The sequence below is a fragment of the Penicillium rubens genome, assembly GCF_028828025.1.
Source record: "Penicillium rubens strain IBT 27055 chromosome Unknown utg000004l_segment0_segment0, whole genome shotgun sequence".
Lineage (NCBI taxonomy): Eukaryota > Fungi > Ascomycota > Eurotiomycetes > Eurotiales > Aspergillaceae > Penicillium > Penicillium rubens.
The window spans coordinates 1,899,490-1,918,866 of NW_026890602.1; the positions used below are offsets into that span (position 1 = coordinate 1,899,490).

General features: G+C 49.4%; 10 protein-coding genes across 10 annotated transcripts; 8 read left to right on the forward strand and 2 right to left on the reverse strand.

The window, feature by feature from the left end:
- Nucleotides 1-518: 518 nt before the first annotated feature.
- N7525_010691 (uncharacterized protein) lies at nt 519-710 on the forward strand (the record flags this gene model as incomplete). The annotated part of the gene is made up of 1 exon (XM_061215186.1): nt 519-710. The coding sequence occupies one exon, from the start codon at nt 519-521 to the stop codon at nt 708-710; it is 192 nt and encodes a 63-aa protein (XP_061067698.1).
- Nucleotides 711-2,029: 1,319 nt separating this feature from the next.
- Nucleotides 2,030-2,860, forward strand: N7525_010692 (uncharacterized protein; the record flags this gene model as incomplete). Its single annotated transcript, XM_002561322.1, has 1 exon — nt 2,030-2,860. The coding sequence occupies one exon, from the start codon at nt 2,030-2,032 to the stop codon at nt 2,858-2,860; it is 831 nt and encodes a 276-aa protein (XP_002561368.1).
- Nucleotides 2,861-3,473: 613 nt separating this feature from the next.
- On the reverse strand, nt 3,474-4,364 carry N7525_010693 (uncharacterized protein; the record flags this gene model as incomplete). The annotated part of the gene is made up of 2 exons (XM_061215187.1): nt 3,474-3,749; nt 4,002-4,364. The coding sequence occupies 2 exons, from the start codon at nt 4,362-4,364 to the stop codon at nt 3,474-3,476; spliced, it is 639 nt and encodes a 212-aa protein (XP_061067699.1).
- A 1,294-nt stretch (nt 4,365-5,658) lies between these two features.
- On the forward strand, nt 5,659-6,705 carry N7525_010694 (60S ribosomal protein uL16; the record flags this gene model as incomplete). The annotated part of the gene is made up of 3 exons (XM_002561320.2): nt 5,659-5,795; nt 6,015-6,190; nt 6,261-6,705. The coding sequence occupies exons 1-3, from the start codon at nt 5,751-5,753 to the stop codon at nt 6,703-6,705; spliced, it is 666 nt and encodes a 221-aa protein (XP_002561366.1). The 5' UTR covers nt 5,659-5,750.
- A 736-nt stretch (nt 6,706-7,441) lies between these two features.
- Nucleotides 7,442-7,885, reverse strand: N7525_010695 (uncharacterized protein; the record flags this gene model as incomplete). The annotated part of the gene is made up of 3 exons (XM_061215188.1): nt 7,442-7,491; nt 7,595-7,733; nt 7,802-7,885. 3 exons carry the CDS (start codon nt 7,883-7,885, stop codon nt 7,442-7,444), a joined length of 273 nt encoding a protein of 90 aa, XP_061067700.1.
- A 1,613-nt stretch (nt 7,886-9,498) lies between these two features.
- Nucleotides 9,499-12,982, forward strand: N7525_010696 (putative DUF814 domain protein; the record flags this gene model as incomplete). The annotated part of the gene is made up of 4 exons (XM_002561319.2): nt 9,499-9,531; nt 9,579-9,647; nt 9,708-11,284; nt 11,335-12,982. 4 exons carry the CDS (start codon nt 9,499-9,501, stop codon nt 12,980-12,982), a joined length of 3,327 nt encoding a protein of 1,108 aa, XP_002561365.2.
- A 599-nt stretch (nt 12,983-13,581) lies between these two features.
- Nucleotides 13,582-14,877, forward strand: N7525_010697 (L-threonylcarbamoyladenylate synthase; the record flags this gene model as incomplete). The annotated part of the gene is made up of 1 exon (XM_061215189.1): nt 13,582-14,877. One exon carries the CDS (start codon nt 13,582-13,584, stop codon nt 14,875-14,877), a length of 1,296 nt encoding a protein of 431 aa, XP_061067701.1.
- A 450-nt stretch (nt 14,878-15,327) lies between these two features.
- aah1 (adenosine deaminase) lies at nt 15,328-16,395 on the forward strand (the record flags this gene model as incomplete). Its single annotated transcript, XM_002561317.1, has 1 exon — nt 15,328-16,395. The coding sequence occupies one exon, from the start codon at nt 15,328-15,330 to the stop codon at nt 16,393-16,395; it is 1,068 nt and encodes a 355-aa protein (XP_002561363.1).
- A 530-nt stretch (nt 16,396-16,925) lies between these two features.
- N7525_010699 (uncharacterized protein) lies at nt 16,926-17,267 on the forward strand (the record flags this gene model as incomplete). Its single annotated transcript, XM_002561316.2, has 1 exon — nt 16,926-17,267. One exon carries the CDS (start codon nt 16,926-16,928, stop codon nt 17,265-17,267), a length of 342 nt encoding a protein of 113 aa, XP_002561362.2.
- Nucleotides 17,268-17,613: 346 nt separating this feature from the next.
- Nucleotides 17,614-18,574, forward strand: N7525_010700 (complex I 24 kDa subunit family protein; the record flags this gene model as incomplete). Its single annotated transcript, XM_002561315.1, has 3 exons — nt 17,614-17,733; nt 17,834-18,124; nt 18,179-18,574. The coding sequence occupies 3 exons, from the start codon at nt 17,614-17,616 to the stop codon at nt 18,572-18,574; spliced, it is 807 nt and encodes a 268-aa protein (XP_002561361.1).
- Nucleotides 18,575-19,377: the final 803 nt, after the last annotated feature.

A 19,377-nucleotide genomic window follows, 5' to 3' on the forward strand; every position in this document is an offset into this window, starting at 1 on the left:
TCAAATAAGGGGATTGTATACTCCGTAGCTCTCTTGGGTTTATTATCAGTTCTACAACTGGGGACTGCTGACATGGCACCATGAGAGCACCAATACAAGCGCATTTAGCCCGTTTCGGAAAAGGGGACTGATGCCTCAGGCTTAGAACTCGGAATAATATACTTCCATCTCCACAATTATGTAATTGAGATCTACGGAAATCCGACCCACTCGGCCTGTGATCTTCGGAATTCTGTTGATGGGCTTTGAGATGAAATTCTCTATAATTCTCTATAAGTAGTAGGATGGATATGATTCTCTATCCACCGGCAGGTACGTGCTACTCAAGTACGAACTAGGTACTATGAATAACCTCGCTAGGCGGAAACCCCCCCTGCCGCTATCCCTCCCTAGCCCCTTTCTCACACTCCTAACTATCTTACCACCACACCCAAACAAGTATCTAGGCGGTATTTCCTGTCCATATTCGCAGAAGTACTGCACAGCTACGAAAACAATTACATGTGTGCTGATTCGCCATGAGTTCTCGCTACACTGATGCTCTTGAGAAACATAACTGGGTTGGAGGAGGACTTGATGCTTACATCTACCACGTCACTCCAACCATTGTGGTAAAAACAGTCCGTTGCGACCGAACCCCTGAAGAAAAGATAGGGGAGCATCCTTTCGTCAAGGAAATCGCGTTTTTCAAACGTCTTACGGAGTGCTAGGATCGATGTTAGAATATTGTCGAATATTTCCTTATACTCCCCGACTATCTTTTTCTATTATATTGCACGTATAAGGCAATCACCCCTCGCTTCTACGAACGCTAAGAGCTAGAGATAGGAACAAATCGTCTTTTTAGAGTTAAAGAATACGAGGATCCTACTATCGTCGCTCGATAGATATAATAACTCACCTTTGCTCTTAAGTATATAGAGAAATTGGGCTTTTGTTATAATAATCTCTATATAAGCAACTGTCTTCTTGATAGGTACTTTAACTTAAAACTGACTAGTTTTGGTCGTGCTACCACTATTGGATAGCCACTCGAAGGTACTTTACCTCCTCGGGCCTAACTAATACTTACTAGACTATTAAAAGGCACGTACGGACTCTATTCCGCTAGAACTAAATAGTTCGCGGGTTAGGACCCTTCCGTGCTTTATAGTATACGGCTATAAACCCTATAACGACGTTATCCTTAGCGCCGCGGAATAGGATCGCCGATTTAGAGAAATGGAATTTCTAGAACTCAACCGTAATAAAGTTTTTGATAGTCTTATCTCTGCTTGTTAGCATGACGTCTATCCTACAATGGCCTTGGTAGCGTACGACTTTAAGCGTAAAACAAAGGATATGACCCGGGACATAGAAAACATCTTTATTAACTCTGTAAAGGAGACAAAGACATGTGAAGCATTGGTTCGCAAAGGCTTGCTAGGCCCTGAATTGGCTCTCCGCTTTCAGCCGGCCTGGCGAAGATACCTACATGCTTCTGTGACCAGAGGCATTTCCATTTGGCAATTCATTCTACAGAGAACATTCTGGATCTCCTCTTGATGGCCAGGTGGGGCTTGTACCATTTGACAAGCTGAGGTGTTTGGACTCATAGTCTTCAAAAATGAGGATACTTTATCGTGTGGCTTTTTGATAGACACCCAGTTAGTTCCATCTTGGTTAGGCAATTTAGATCCGAAAAGGCGAAGATATTCCCCCCGCTCTTATCAATATTTCAACAGATCTCTACGCTAAGTACATACGGGAGGGGACTGGCAGCGATTATGGAGGACTAATAGTGAGGGCACTATGGAGGGTATTACCTAGGTAAAACTAACCTATGAATAAGCTCTAGGAGAGATATCTACGTACCTACATACGTAGCTATGCCATAGGAATAGGATCATCTTTGACACCACCAGCCTTATTCCGTAACAAGCACTGGTGTGTAGGTGAGGAGGTGATGTCATTCCCTGTATACGAGTTCTTTTGCTCAACTCCATCAATTCATGAACATCAGTTTTGAAGCAAAAGCAACGTATGGAAAATGTCTGCTATGTATCAAAGTAGAAATTTCGTGTCGGACACAGAGGATGGATTTCTCTCGCACCTTCCTCCTGACACGCCAGTCTTTCACTACAATCCGCAATGCGATCTCCAAAGTCTCATGCCTCCTGTATCACCACACGACTGCTTTGTTGTTATTAAAGCGTTTCCATCAAAAGCACTCGATGAACTTGACGAACAGCTTCCCGGCCGTCTTGATTACTCCTTGTCACTTCAAACCCTCATCCTCAAAATGCCGAGCCACCCCCACGAAGAAGCTGCTTCCCGGTTCGAATTCTTGCTTATGGGTCTCGCCCGTCAAATGAAGGTCACTCGTCAAATCTTCTGTCTAGGAGCCACCCGTATCGATGGTGAGGATCGAAAAATACAAGCGGACCGGGCATGGAGTCCAATACGGCAAGGACATCAATTTCCAACATTAGCTCTCGAAGTCGGATATTCACAGACCGCTGAAAAATTCCAAAGAGATATTGCTTGGTGGTTGCGTGCATCAAAAGGACAGATGAGAATGGGCATCACTATCGACATCAAACGAGGTTCAGGAAACATCGAAATCAAATCTTGGGTCCCTACAATGTCATTCCCACAGAACGCTAGTACCGCACCGCAAGTTACGCAGAGGATCTTGATGAAAAAAGGTGGAAATGGCCAGAAACCCACTATCCAGGGCGGAGATTTGATTATTCCATTTCAGTCTTTGTTATTAATTGAACCACGAGAAGGAGAGGGGGATTTTGTTATTGCCCAAGATATGTTGCTTTACGAATTTGCAGAGCTCATCTGGGCTGCAATTGAGGAGGGAAACGCCTAGCCCTAGAAGACATTCTACGCAGCTTCAACAACCTTATTTATGAAGGTTCGTGTATTTCAGGACACTTTGGACTTGCACATTGCTCATTCTTCTCTATGCCACGTCGAGGAGAACGTTTATCTGCTTAAAGGGGGGCTCATTCTCCAGTCCATGTGGCCTAACACGTCGTGCTTTAGCTTTAGTGTCAGAATGAATGGACATTCTTTCCCGCTCTAGCTTTTGCTGTTATAGATCATCCTCGGATGCTCCCTTGATGGACATGATGTCTCCTTCGCTACTGGCAACATATTTGGCTATTAGACTGACTTTATCACAGTACCCGGCCTTTCCCAGGCCAGCAAAGGGCAACTCTAAGTTCGAATTCCACTTAATATAATTCTTTAATTATGTAATTGTTGAGTAGTGCCCAGGTGCACTATTCTCAACTAATTTGGCTACATTTGTGTTTAGGAGTAGACCTCATAATAGTGTCCTTTTTTTTGTTTTGTTCACTATATATGATACTTTCGGGGGAAAGGAATCGGACGCAAAAGATCCTCCGTGTATCATTCCAAGTTCATCTATGTTGCAAATCTATGTAAAATTTCCCGGTCATATGAATATTTATACATGTCTATGCCTCATTCCTGCTATCCAGAAGAGGATCGCGCTCTGATAGTCCTGGCTTATTCTCCGCCAATCGCTCGCGATGCAGACCAAAGTGCTGAAAGATGAAGATGAGATCAAATAGAACGCTGATGTTGCCCAGCAGGAGTTTGGCAATGTTGCCAATGGCGCCCGACCAGTCCGCCTGCAATGAGGAATCCAGCACCAGCTGCATCAGCGACACAACTGCACCGGACAGATCTACGAGGATTGCCCCGATGGAAACCCCGTCGTTGACTGCCGCCTATAATTCATCACTGCCTGGGGTGTGTATTTGACGGCCGTGAGGAACACCTTGATCATGCCGACCACATACACCTTTAAGCAATAGTTCCGTCAGCGTGTGTTGAGTCCAGGATAGTGAATAATTTCGTGGAGCAGATTTCCCTCTTACTACATCAATCCATTCCCAAGATATCGACACCATAATCCACAGAGCGGTCAGAGGGACCACCCCTAGGCAGCCCCAAAAGAGCACGAGAGCTAACGTACTCACCCGCTGCTGCTTGGAATTAAAATTCCAAAACCGTGCACATAGGAAGTGGCTGCTAGTCCAGCAACAGATCAGTGCCCCGTGAAGGGCGTAGACGAAATCGTTCCATTGGACGGTTGGTTCAGGGCTCTGCGGATGTCGCTGGGCATACTGGGCGTGCACGACTGGGGAAAAGAGGAAGCACGCGCTGAAAACGGTGTACGCAGATAGTCCGAGCACGTTGAGCAGAGCAAAGTCAATGGAGAAGCCGTCTGTTGAGCGGCGGCGGTGGTTCTGCGGGACTTGCGGATAGAATGACAGCGACCACAGGACGAAATAGCACCAGCCCAGGATTTGAGAGATGCTTTCTGTCCAGGTGCCATTCATCGTGAAAATTTTGAGGTGGACAGAAAATTATCAATGGAAGTTAAGGATCATCCGCATTGCAGCCTTCGGAATAGACCCCGGAGTTCGGGGTAGGTATCCGGAGTTCAACCTCAAAAGAGCCTCAACGGCGATGACATCAACATGAATTTCGTTACAGGTACCTAGATAACCTTGGAAGTACTATATCTACGAGGTCATGCCTCTCGTCCCCTGTGGAAGACCCCAAGGAAAGTCATTTATCATGGCGCTCGTGAGATGTCTTTTGTCAGGGCTATTGGAATTGAAACCACGTATCTTAGAATATCAGAACATAGAATTACAACTAAATTTACGTTTGGGTACTTCTTCATCATGTTGGACAAGCTTGCTTTCGCAACGATTGAAGCTCTTCAACCTCATGCCGGGTCCCTCGCATACAACGCTGGGATAAATAGAATCCAAATCCTGATATAAGTCGTAGGCATTTCCTGATGCTCTGGGCAGCTGAGCAGTCCCCGTCGAATACTGTCGCATTTCCCTTCAACAACTCCAGACATGGAGGGAGTCTCTTGGGTATAAGGGAGTTCGGCAACATTTACAGCCGCATTATTAATATTGAATGAGCACCGCCCCCGATGGTGACATCCAGCTGATCAATTTTGTCACTTCTACCTAGGTAGCCCACAGTAAGCGTATGCCCGAAGCACATGTTGGCCCTCGAGGGGGGCAAGGCCGCGTGGGTAATATTGGCGTCGGAGATAGCATCGCGACGTCAACGGTCCATAGATCCACGTAGCATCAGTTCAAAGTCATCGCTCCACAATTGGGGATTGAGTGTGGGTTTGTGACCTGGAATGACCCCAAGGACTTTCGAATCTTGATTGATAATCGGGGGAAGGCCAAGTTCCTTATGCCCACCGGTAACTAGTCGACATGCAGGTGCCCACCCATAGGTTGTTTTAGTTTCTTGTTAGTTATGCCTAGCAAAGGACTTGCCGCTTATTGCTTTGTGTTGAGCTCACTTGTTTTTAGCTCCCTGGGCAAGCTAGGATACGACTCGAAGTATACGTGAAAATCGAATGGTAATACTAACCTACGTACGGAGTAGACGTCCATGAACCCCTCGGGAAAGCCGGGTGCTCCATTTATCAGCACGATAAAAGTGGACCAAAACGGGATGAGTGGAGAAAGCTTTGGACCAATCCAAATCAGCATCTGCAACTTGGGTCGGGGCCTGAGCGATCAGGCATTAATAGGGTTAAACCCTTTTGCCACAGAGTTGCTTGGAAATCAAGACCCGTGACCACAGCGAAACCCTCTTTTTTCTTTCTCCTTCCGAACCCTCGACAACCACCGACAAATACCCAGTTCGCAGGAAGTGCCATCACCACCCTTCGAACACTCAAAATGGCCCGTCGTCCCGCGAGATGTTACCGCTACTGCAAGAACAAGGTGCGTGCCGATTTCGATTTTGCGAGCTTTTGAAGATTTGTGCGGGTTATCTTAAGTGGTGGGGAGTGCATCAATACATCGTCAACGACCACCTCGCCATGACCGGAATGTCGCCTTTGCTATGCGGAGGGATGCTTGTGGCACTGTTTCTGCCTTTTTTTGGATCTTTCTTTTTTTTAAGATGGACCGGTTTCGCTGACATCAGTCCTCGATATCCAGCCTTACCCCAAGTCCCGGTTCAACCGTGGTGTTCCCGACCCTAAGATTCGTATCTTCGATCTTGGTCGTAAGAAGGCTAACGTGGATGACTTCCCTACCTGCATCCACTTGGTTTCCAACGAGTACGAGCAGCTGTCCTCCGAGGCTCTCGAAGCCGCCCGTATTTGCGCCAACAAGTACGTTACTCGATCCGCTCCAACATCTCCCGCGTGATATCCATGGACACAATCTTATAATTTTCAATAGGTACCTTGTGAAGATCGCCGGTAAGGAAGGTTTCCACCTGCGCGTCCGTGTGCACCCCTTCCACGTCGTCCGTATCAACAAGATGTTGTCTTGCGCTGGTGCCGATCGTCTGCAGACCGGTATGCGTGGTGCCTTCGGTAAGCCCCAGGGTCTCGTCGCCCGTGTGAACATTGGCCAGATCATTCTGTCCGTCCGCACCCGTGACGCCCACCGTGCTACCGCTCTCGAGGCCCTCCGCCGCTCTCAGTACAAGTTCCCCGGTCGCCAAAAGATCATTGTCTCCAAGAACTGGGGTTTCACTCCCGTCCGCCGCGAGGAGTACGTCCAGCTCCGCCAGGAGGGCAAGCTCCTCCAGGACGGTGCCTACGTTCAGTTCCTCCGTGGCCACGGTCCCGTTGAGCAGAACATGAAGCGCTTCCCTACTGCCTTCGAGAACGCTGCTTAAATGTGATGGGTTGATCAGAATATGAAGTTCAGAACGAAAATACTTGAATGTTCTTATTGTCTTTGACTTGTCCCATTCATCTTGATATCAATATCGTGCAGTCGCAATGATGGAGTTCTTCCAGGGGTCTTTTCATTTGCTCGCTCATATTGCACTGTAGAGCTGTCCATCTATCTGGCAGTACCGTAAATACATAATTTCTCGTTGCAGCCCTGGACTGGGCAACACGAGCTTTCCCGACCATGCACAGATCAATGCGAGGTGCAGTCATTGGGTGGGTATCAATTATATCTACGAAATAGCGAAACTGGCAGGAGTCTAGACCCAACTCCATAACGGGCGTTCTTCCTCAATGATCAGAGCAAACAAAAAGGGCTAAAATATGGGTCGCGTCACAAGGCTGCAGCACCATCCATCGCATAACATTGTCCTTCAGGCTGCATTGCCTTTTCCCTTGAGTTTTCAGTAGTTACATGCACGTGTATTATTAAAGAAACACGGACTAATCTGAGTGCAAAATAAAAACGGACCGACGTTAGACTTATATGTTGGGTATATATATCATATCCTACGGATATCACATATTCTACACTACATCTACCAACAACGTTCGCACTTGCTATTAGGGACTAAATTAAGGCCCATTCATTCTTTTTTCAACCTATTGCTATGTCCACTCACTCAAAAAAATAAAAGATCAGATGGACATCGAAGTATATATAACCTCCAGGGCTCCTTATTGAGGTGGCGACCCACCACAACGTTCCTTGTGCAATTCACCGGCGACTAAAAGTAAACGAATTAGTCCAAGTCTGCAAATAATTCCAGTATGATGCGAGGCCAATTGGAAGGTATAGCAACAAGACTGGATTTGGCGAGGGAAATATACCTTCGAAGTCTTCCGGGCTACCAGAAGCGTCCAAACAGGCACCGAGCGTATCCTTGAACGCTGGGCTTGGGCAAGTGCACTTGTAATCAACAGAGGAAATACAGCCTGCTACTGCAGAGGCTTCATTGATACACCGAATCTGCTCAAGATAAGAAAAGGTGGTTAGTCTTCCGAGTCGAATTATACACCCAGATAGGGACAGCATACAAGGTCAGGACTGGCGTCATCCAGAGGATCGGCGATAGTCAAAGACAGGAAAGCAGCCAGAGGGAAGAAGATAGTAAGCTTCATTTTGGATTGATGTTGAACGTGGGCTTAGTAGTGGTATAGTGCTAGAAGTCTAGGAGTATGAAAGTGGAGGAGTTGATGAACACAGGACGCCCTTGCTTTATCAACCGTCAATCTATATGCCGAGTACTAGGAGAGACAATGCATTCTTTATCATATGGGTATCTCAACATCAACAAACCCGCTGTCTGGGTGATCCGTGGAATGGTATTTCGTTGGAATGTGAGTTCATCCAAGCTTTTGGAAATGTCAAGGTTACAGCCCCAGATAATGGACTGAATACTACGTCTATTTATTGCACAGTACATAATATAACAATGATTTGGCTCAATTGGAAGTCCCAAGCAAAAATTGACTTTCGTGATATGACTTGAGCACTCTTTGTTGCCCAGGTGGCCACCGAGAAAGGGAGGGCTTTCCACTCACCACATACCTCAATAAGACAATACTGTTGATTCGCCAATTTGCCAGCCAATACACAACAATTCGACGATTGAGTGTAGAGCTCCGATACTCCATGTGCACGCATGTTACTTTATTGCTCGGAACCGCTTATAACCGGCACCACTACTAGCCTGGAGCCTACATTGTCCTTCGAAGGTTAATCGCCTAGTCATTTTTCAGTGGATCTCTTTTTTCTCAGTTGAAGATTACCATGGCGTAATACTAAAATGAGGGGAGACACCTAGTGGTGTTGTACACCTTGAGGAACAACCTGGGGTATCCATCCATATCAAGAAATCGCAATTTCGTCAGATACACCTGTCCGTAACACAGGCCTTTCAGCGCCACATGGAGTGGAAATATATATGGCCGCCAGTGAAGGTAACACCTGGACCGTTATCGTCCTCAGATGTCCATCGTTGGGGTGTCGAGATGACACCCTCAATCTCTTCGATAGTTGCAGATCGCTCCACGCATTCCAGAAAGCTCCCAAAAGGAACTTTCTTGTAAAATGGAAAACCTTCAAGTTGGAGATCGTGAAGTGGACACCGCCAAGGCAGGTGACACCTAATGGAGAACATGTCCACCGATATTTATACATAGATATATACGGGGAAGAAAAGTCGCTCAGGGTATGAGGTGAGGATGGGCGAGTTTTTGGTACAACTGTGCCGGCCTATATATACATGTATCTCTGACCTTTTGCAAGTATAGCTCCTTGCAAACCAAAGAAACCTATATGGGCAGTAGTTCCAAGGTGATACCTAGGTAGAGAGCTGAAGTATATAAATAACACGCGATGGCCGCTATTTCCCGCTATTCCGGATTAGGACCCCGGGTGGAAATACCTTTTATTGGTTGTTGTATGCACCGCTCTTCGTTCCGCCTTGGTCAAATCTGAAAAGATGACCAACGTTAAATATCTTCCAAGGTTTTCCTATTATACATCACTTTCCTTTAATCCTATACACTGTGAAATTCCAGTTCAACAGATATAGGCACAAGTCACATATTTACGCGGTGTTCAGGATTTACATACTACAGGTGAGTGGGGGTAGATGGTTGGTTTTCTGCCGGGCAGTATTAACTCGCATGGTAGATTTCCTCGTACAGCTAGTTCCAGCCCCGCATACGTCACCCTCAAAAATTCCATTCTCTTCACAAACACCGCTATGAAGCAAAGATTCTCTTCTTTGGACGTCAAGGTATCTTCAAATCTACCGCAAAGAAGATGACACGCTAACATCCCCAGGTCATCACGCAGGAATTGGCATCGGAGTGTGTCAACCTCCGAGTGTCCAACATCTACGACCTGTCCTCGGTACGCTCAATTCTTTTCTATGCCATCAAGGTTACCGAGCTGATTTAGTACTGTTATTAGCGTATATTCCTTTTCAAGCTCGCCAAGCCAGACCACCGACGTCAACTCATTATTGACTCCGGCTTTCGCACTCATGTCACCCAATATTCGCGAACCGCGGCAACAACACCTTCACCCTTTGTGACCCGTCTTCGAAAGTACCTCAAGTCTCGTCGGATTACAGGAATCTCCCAAATTGGAACCGATCGCATCATCGACTTCTCTTTCAGCGACGGTGCATACCATATCTTCCTCGAATTTTTTGCCGGTGGCAACATTATCTTGACGGACCGCGAATACAATATTCTTGCCGTCTTCCGCCAAGTTGCCGCTGGTGTGGGTCAGGAAGAGATCAAGGTCGGACTTAAGTACACTGTGTGTAATAAACAGAACTATGATGGGGTTCCGGACATCACAGCGGATCGAGTTCTGCAGACACTGGAAAAGGCACAGGCGCTTTTCGCCCAAGAGGGAAATGCACCCAAAAAGTCCAAGAAAAAGGGAACGGATGTTTTGCGCAAGGCACTGTCGCAAGGCTTTCCTGAATACCCTCCCTTGCTTCTAGATCACGTTTTTGCGATCAAGGAATTTGACACTACAACTCCACTGGATCAAGTATTGGGGAGCCAAGATAAGTTGCAGGCCGTGAAAGAAGTGCTGGAAGAATCGAGGCGAATTTCCAACACCTTTGATTCTGGCGACAGCCATCCAGGCTACATCGTTGCGAAAGAAGACACGCGACCCGTCCCAGAAGGAGAGACTGCGTCAAAGGCCCCGGCTCTGCTGTACGAAGACTTCCACCCTTTCAAACCTCGACAGTTTGAAAACAAACCAGGAACAAAGATCCTGGAGTTCGAACGCTTCAATGCCACGGTCGACGAGTATTTCTCGTCTCTTGAATCTCAGCGCCTCGAGTCGCGATTGACGGAGCGTGAAGAAGCGGCCAAGAAGAAGCTCGAATCCGTGCGGTCAGAGCACAAAAAGCGGATTGATGAGCTCAAAAATGTGCAGGAAATTCACATCCGCAAAGCGGATGCTATCCAGGACAACGTTTACCGAGTCCAGGAGGCAATGGATGCTGTCAACGGATTAGTGGCCCAGGGAATGGACTGGGGCGAAATCGCGCGCCTGATTGAGATGGAACAGGGTCGCGGCAATCCGGTGGCGCAGACCATCAAGCTGCCCCTCAAACTGTACGAAAACACGGTCACCTTAGTTCTTGGGGAAGCCGGTGACGACGAGGATGAAGACGAGGAGTTTTCTAGCAGCGATGAAGAATCTGACTCGGAGAACGAGGCAGAACAAGAGACAGCCCGTGCGGAACGAGAGTCTAAGCTATTGACCATAGACATTGACCTTGGCCTGAGCCCATGGGCGAACGCATCGCAATACTATGACCAGAAGAAGCAAGCCTCGGAGAAGGAACAAAGGACAACCCAGTCGTCTGCGAAGGCACTGAAGAGTCACGAGAAGAAGGTGACAACCGACCTCAAGCGAGGCTTGAAGAAAGAGAAGCAAGTGCTTCGACAGGCTCGGACGCCTTTCTGGTTCGAGAAATTTATCTTTTTCATTTCTTCAGAGGGATATTTGGTCATAGGGTATGTGGGTCCGTTCAGCACTGGGTTGTGACATCTACTAACATTAATAGTGCACGGGATGCTATGCAAAGCGAATTGCTCTACCGACGTTATCTGTCTAAGGGCGATATCTTTGTGCACGCTGACCTCGAAGGTGCAACGCCGATCGTGGTGAAGAACCGAGCCGGTAGTGCAGATGCACCAATCTCCCCAAGCACGCTATCCCAAGCCGGCAACCTTTGCGTCGCGACTTCAAGTGCTTGGGACTCTAAGGCTGTCATGTCTGCTTGGTGGGCGCATGCTCATCAGGTATCGAAAATCGCAGAAAATGGTAGCGGAATCATGCCCACAGGTGTTTTCCAGATCAAGGGAGAGAAGAACTTCTTGGCCCCATCGCAACTGGTGCTTGGATTTGGTATTATGTTCCAAATCAGCCAGGAAAGCGTTCGGAACCATAAACAGCGATTTGACACATCTGACGTTCTGCAAGCCTCTATAACTGCTACAGATGAGACTGACGTTTCTGAGCCGAAGGACGCCGTAGAGCCAGAAACCCCAGAGCAGACAGAGACCGCCGAACAGGCCTCCGAGCAGGCCCCTGGAGGGATCACCGAAGATGCCGCCGATGAGGAGAAGGAAGATGCCGGATCTGAAGAGGAGGATGAAGACGAGAAAGTCACCACCAGAAACCCTCTCCAGCGAGGCAACTCGGAGCCCCTGGCCTCTCAGCCAAGTCAAGAATCGGAGCCTGAGTCTGAGCCGGAAGAAGAGCTGAAGGAAGAACCGGAGCAAGAAGTTGCAGAAGATCAGCCGGACGAAGAAACCACAACGACAGCGGGAACAGCAGGTCAGAATCCTGTGCCCGAGCAAAATGAAGAACCGAACTTGAACGCTCGAGAGCGACGTACCTTGCGACAGGGCAAGCCTCTTGACCGTCCCGCTGAGGAAAAACCAGCTGCACCACGTATCGCTCCCACTCGCGGCAAGCGGGCTAAAGACAAACGCGCTGCTGCTGCCAAGTATGCTCATCAAGATGAAGATGAGCGGGAACTTGCTCTTCGTTTGGTGGGTGCCAACAAAGGCAAAGCCGCTAAGGCGGCCAAGGCAGCTGAAGCCAAGGAACAGCGTGAGCGAGAGGCTGAGGCGCAAAGGCAACGACGTCGGGCCCAGCATGAGCGTGCCGCCGAGGCCGAGCGAAAACGCCAGGCTCAATTCACGGAAAATGGAACAGACGACTACAACGAGGAGACGGCTGCCGCAGAAGCTGCAGATCTCACTTGGATTCCAGCCCTAGTGGGCACACCGACCCCGGATGACGAAATTATTGCTGCTATTCCAGTATGCGCCCCATGGGCTGCCCTTGGACGCTACAAATACAAAGTTAAGCTGCAGCCGGGCTCGGTGAAGAAGGGCAAGGCCGTCAAGGAGATCATTGGTCGGTGGGTGTCCGAGACCACCACCGGGAAGGTCAAGAAGGAGCACGCCGAAGATGTCGGGATCCCTCGTGCTGATGCTGAACGCCTCCGGGAACGGGAGGGAGAGCTCATCAAGAATTGGAAGGACACAGAGATTATCAACACTATGGTTGTGGGCAAGGTGCGCATCATGACTGCAGGAGTTGGGAGCGGAGGTGGTGGTGATAAGGGTAAGGGCAAAGGTGGAAAAGGTGGTGGTGGAGGTGGAGGTGGCAAAGGAGGTGGTAAGGGCAAGAAGAAATGATTGAGTCTTGTGTATAAATTAGAAAGCACATAGATTAGAGCTTTGGATTCAATTCAACGAGGTTTTACAAGATGCCCAGGTGGTACCATTGGTGTCAAGCCGATGTATACCGTAGCTGGTCTCTTTATGCCAGCTGATCAAGCACAACCCCGCTTCGACTACCTAGTTTATCTACACTTATTTCAACCTCATACAATCATGAATAACCCCTATTCTTCCAAATCTATTGCCAATAAATAATATCGTTGTAGGCCCTGGGGCCCCGCCCGGGCGTGTTGATGCGCTTAGTCATCCGACGTCATGACCCGAACCGATTTTCTCGCGATCTTCAATATAGGGTCTCTTATCGCTTCAGACGGTATTGCACAAAATGATAGTCAATGTACGCTAGAGACGACTTCTGATTCTACCGCTGAAGAGCAAAAGAAGAATTTGCCCCGCGCAACCAGAACCCGGCCCCTCGGGCATCATTTCGCCCCTCATCTGATAGCGTGTGCGCCCGAATGGTGCGTCATTGAGTCTTCTCAAACATCACGTTGTTTTTCACTCGCGCTTTTGCCGGCCACTGTCAGCGCAGTTGTGCCAGACTCTTGAACACAATGTCTACAAAAACGCGAGTTGTCCCCGTTCAACGGCTCAGCCAAGGGCCCGGCGATTTATCTCTGGCGGAATGGTGGGAGAAGGAGCGCAAGCAAAAAACGCCCGAGTCGCAAGCCATCGAAGAAGCTGTCAAACTCCTCCGGTCCAGTGACATCCCGGTTGCCTTTCCTACCGAGACAGTATATGGTCTAGGAGCCGATGCCACGCGCAGCTCTTCTGTCCAGGGGATTTACCGCGCCAAACAGCGGCCCTCGGACAACCCGTTAATCGTTCATGTCGACTCACTCGACATGCTTGAGCGTCTCCTTAATCCCACCCCTCAAGGCAGCCCTAGCTCAACCAAGACCCCGCCAATTGCCCTCCCCTCGATCTACAAGCCTCTGATCGATAGATTCTGGCCCGGCCCACTGACAATCATTCTACCTAACCCGTCCGGATCCATACTGGCGCCAGAGGTCACCTCCAGCCTGACCACCTTCGGTGTCCGCATGCCCTCTTCACCACTGGCACGGCTACTTATCCACGCAGCCGACCGTCCCCTCGCCGCGCCATCTGCAAATGCATCCACCAAACCATCCCCAACAACCGCGCAGCACGTATACCACGATCTCAAAGACCGCATCGACATGATTCTGGACGGCGGCGCATCTGGCGTTGGCGTCGAAAGCACCGTGGTCGACGGGCTATGTGACCCACCAGTGGTTCTTCGCCCCGGTGGCATCGGCATCGACGAAATACGGAAATGCGAAGGGTGGGAAAACGTAACAGTCGGCTACAAGGATGGCACGCTAGACGTGAAAGAGGTTCCGCGCGCACCGGGTATGAAGTACCGCCACTATTCACCGAAAGCACGGGTTGTTCTCTTCGAGCCGACATCCAACCCGGCCGGAGTGATGAAACATGTCCTAAAGGACTTGAAAGATACAGCCATTGGCGCACACAAAATTGGTGTTATTCGCACGCGGAACTGGGAGCTCGGCTTGGGGCTCGCTTCGAAAGATGACATCGCCAGGACCATGAACCCCGTGCCTTCTCCCATTGGGGACGTTGTCGGTTTCCCGGTTCCCGTGCTACAGGACGGAAACTCAAGTAGCTGCACGAAGGTCGCATATGATTACCATCTTGGTTCAGATGCAGTTTCCATCGCGCATGGTCTCTTTGCCGCCCTACGCGGGCTGGATGAGCTTGATGTGGATGTTATCTACGTGGAAGGTGTGTCGGATCGCGAGGGTGACCTGGCTGCAGCTGTCATGAACCGGCTACGAAAGGCTGCAGGTGCCGAACTGCGAGTTTAGTCCTGAGGTTGGGCTACGATTACGTATATTTTTTTTATTCAAAGACTTGGGTGTTTTTCGGGGTTTAGATAGAGGTCTGAAAAGTGTGAATATTATATTCAAGTATATTTGAGCATACAATATTAAGTATAATCAATGTCTTCTATGCACGGAGTGTCAAAAGGAGCTGTGATTGGTCTCTTGGACTTACTCGTTTGGTGAATCCTGTTGATCTCTTTACAACATAGTCGATGTGGACTTCGGAGACCTCCGGGGCAAAGGCTTATCGATCGACCTAATGTTGGGATTAAAAGTCCGCGGGTGACACAAGACAGCTGTGGCACGAAAATGAAGGGTCGTGATAACCTGAGATACCAGCGGGGGAAAAAAGGAAACTCGTCCGGCACTTATATCTCCACATTAATGTAGAAAATCCTCACCCCCGAACAGACTTACTCACTGCAACCCACAATGTGTCAGTCTCCTTTGCACGAGTTCTTGGAGGGCCTCCCTAAATGTGAACACCACGTCCATCTCGAGGGCACCCTTGAGCCAGAACTCATCTTCGATCTCGCGACGCGCAATGGTATCACCTTGCCGACCGACCCAGTATATGCCTCGGTCGAGACACTCAAGCAACGCTATGAGCATTTCAGTAACCTGGACGACTTCTTACACTTCTACTTCGAAGGCATGGCCGTCCTTCGCAAGGAACAGGACTTTGCCGACCTAGCCTGGGCATATTTCCAAAAGGCGCACGCAGACGGCGTCCACCACGCCGAAGTCTTCTTCGACCCGCAAGTACACGAAAGCCGCGGTGTACCATATGACACCATCGTGACAGGATTCTCGAATGGGTGCAAGCGTGCTGAGACCGAGCTCGGCCTAAGCACACGGCTAATCCTGTGCTTCGTGCGGCATCTCCCCGTCTCATCGGCCAAGGAAGTCTACGACGAGATTGTGGCTCACAATCACTTCGAGTCTGGTGTTGTGCACGGACTCGGCTGGTCTTCTTCAGAAGTCGGCCCGCCGAAAGACATGTTCCGCGAGATCTATGCGTCAGCCGCGCAGAAGAATATCCCGCTCACCGCGCATGCCGGCGAAGAAGGTGATCCGACTTATATCAGCACTGCGCTTGAGCTTGGTGCCCAGCGTATTGATCACGGTATTCGGCTAGTTGAAGACGAGGAGTTGATGCGGCGTGTGGCGCGTGAGAGTATCCTGCTTACCGTCTGCCCGTTGTCGAATGTGCGGTTGCGCTGTGTCACCTCTGTGAAGGAGCTGCCTATTCGGCGGTTCTTGGAGGCTGGAGTCAAGTTCTCGATCAACAGTGATGATCCTGCTTATTTTGGGGGTTATATTCTTGACAACTACTGCGCTGTGCAGGAGGCTTTCAACCTGAACGTGCTGGAGTGGAGGATCATTGCGGAGAATAGTGTCCAGGAGAGCTGGATCGATGATTCTCGCAAGGCGGAGATGCTGGCAAGTATTGAGGAGCATGTCAGTAAGTATACACACATGCACACTATTATTGTATAGGTTCTGGTTTGTTGGTGTATATATTGGTTTCTGTTCAAAGTTGGGGCTGTGGTGGGCGTGAGCGATGCATCTGATACCCTGTGTTTCAACACCCTTGTATACTATTTTTCAACTGAAGTATATACCAGGCGAATGGCAAGTTATATATTCATTCTCGTTCACTTTTCAATCGAAGTACCTTGGAAGATATTTGGAGCTGCTTCGGGAATAGTTGATGCCTTGTAAACAAGGCGGCATTTGTTTAGTTAGTTACCATGACTCCTCATTACCTCCTCACTTGGGTACTTGTTGTCTGACAGTCAACACACTGCTGCACGACACAGTATCTCATGCCCCGAAACATCCTTTGTGGTACCTGGAGCCTCACAAGGTCTACTTTCCGGCCGCAACTACGCTCCCAGACACTTTATACACTGCGTCGTTCATTGTGCTTCGCAACCAACCCAAGAATATATCCGCGGCAAAGCGCAGGACTACTTAGCCTTTCCCAACGAGGCTGCAGACAGAGCTATACCTATTCAAAGCACCAAATGTCCACCTCCACTCCAGACCGCTACAAGCTCGTCTTCTTCGTCCCAACCGCCAACGTGGAGGCCTGTAAAGAAGCTATCTTCGCCACGGGCGCAGGGTCATTCCCAGGTGGAAAGTATACCAAATGCTGTTTCCAGACTGTTGGCACAGGCCAGTTTCTGCCCAACGAGGGGGCAGACCCGGCGGTCGGAGCTGTCGGTGCTTTGGAACGGTGCGAGGAGGTCAGGGTTGAGGTCATGTGTCTTGGCAGGGGCATTATGCTGAATGCAGTCGACGCTTTGGTCTCGGCGCATCCATATGAGGAGGTTGCTTATGAGGTTTATAAGATGGAGAATGTTTAGTTAATTGACTGCAGATGTGGTTGATGAGTACGGCGCAATAATGTGATGCAATCGGGTCGGTATTCATCCATCTAGTTCTGCAATTGTTAGTCACCCGGTATACATCCATCAATATCAAGTAATATCAAGTTCGTAAAACAATTCGAGAGTATCATTTCTCGTAAGCTGAGCGTTATGTTGATTGCATTGAAGGGCAACTGTATGGACAAGGGATTGGTAAGGCGGTAGTAATCCCTGGATGCTGATTTGCCCAGGGCCCGCCCCGAGTAAAACGCCTCGTCAACTTGACTTCTCCTCCAACCTCCAACCTCATCTCCCCCCAATTGACCCTCACTCATCGCCCGCGATGGCCTCTAAACTCTTCTCAGTCCCGCGGGTCGGCCGCCAGTTGGTCCACCAGCTCCCAAAACCCCAATACAGAGCCTTCTCCGCCGGTTCGCAACGGTTCAGCGACCTCCTTTCAGTGGTGCGTATTCCTTTCGACCCCTCCCGTGCTTCAGACGCCGATTGCGTCCTGGGATTGGCACATTAAAGACTCATATACTGACTGCGATTGCCTCCAATAGCACCGCAACAAGGTCAACAACAACCCGAGCCTCCCGTTCAAGTTTTCCGAGCAGAACCTCAAACTCGCCGATGAGATCCTCAAGCGCTACCCTCCCCAGTACAAGAAGGCTGCTGTCATGCCCCTGCTTGACCTCGGTCAGCGCCAGCACGGTTTCACCAGCATCAGTGTCATGAACGAAGTCGCTCGCATGCTCGAGATGCCCCCAATGCGTGTTTACGAGGTCGCGACCTTCTACACCATGTACAACCGCGACCCGGTTGGCAAGTACTTTGTGCAGATCTGCACTACCGTAAGCACCTGAAACCACCACCGTTTCCTACTCTTCCTAATTCGCATTCTACAGACCCCCTGCCAGCTCGGCGGCTGCGGTAGTACCGCCATTGTCAAGGCCATTACCGAACACCTCGGAATCACCCCCGGCCACACCACCGAAGATGGCCTCTTCACATTCACCGAGGTCGAATGCCTGGGTGCTTGTGTTAACGCCCCCATGGTCCAGATTAACGATGACTACTACGAGGATTTGACCCCGGAGTCCATCAAGACCATCCTGACAGCCCTTAAGGACTCCGCCACCGCTACCGGTGCCGGCGCCAAGATTCCCGCCCCCGGCCCGCTGAGCGGGCGCGATACCTGCGAGAACAGCGCCGGCCTGACCAACCTGACTGACGTGCCAGAGTGGAACCCGGAGACGATGATGCGCAAGGACAATGCATTGGACGCCGCGCCCCAGCAATAGAAAAGCACAAAAAAGAGAAATGATTAAAAAGAGCTCTTCATTGCGGTGGGTAAATTCCGGATGGAGAGGATATTATAATGGTTGTGTTTTTATTTCGAATGGACGAGCGCGGGGCACTGCGGTCAACCCAGGGATGATTAGAGGCCACTGCGCCCTTCACCCTGGGGTGCTATGAATCATAACCACTTTTGAGGCGTCCTTTTTTTTTCTGTCTACAACATACCATGTACAGTACGTTTGTTCCTGGTTCTTATTTGTGTGATCGGAGCCCGGATACAGGTCTGGCCCAGTCGCTGTGGGATATCGGCAGGACCAATCGCAGATTTTTTTTTTCCATTCCATATCCTCCTTTTCTTATGGCTATTGGGCTTGCAGATAGGTGAGTACATTGTACAGGATATTGTACATATGTCGTTGTCAAGGGGCGCAGTGCATTGCAATATCACTCGAGATATCCACTTCGACAGTATCCGCCGTGAGTTAAGGGCTATGTGCATCCTGACTTGTATAGCGTGTCTTTTTCGAAATGCCCAACCGCCTAATCTTTGCGGTGTCCATGTTTATCGACCCGTCTAGCTAGTCTATGCACCCATGTGACAACAGGTGATCCAGTCCATAAAGTACTTCCTCGGTAGACAGGCGACAAGTGTTGGACACGGGATTATATCCTCATGCCTTTGGCTGTTAGGCGGCACGTAGCCATAGTTAGTCCTAACCAGTTGATCTTTTCTCGGAAAATTGGAACCCTTCTTCCCTTCTCTCACGCTCTCGTGGATTGTACGCTTGGCAATGGGGATGGTAAA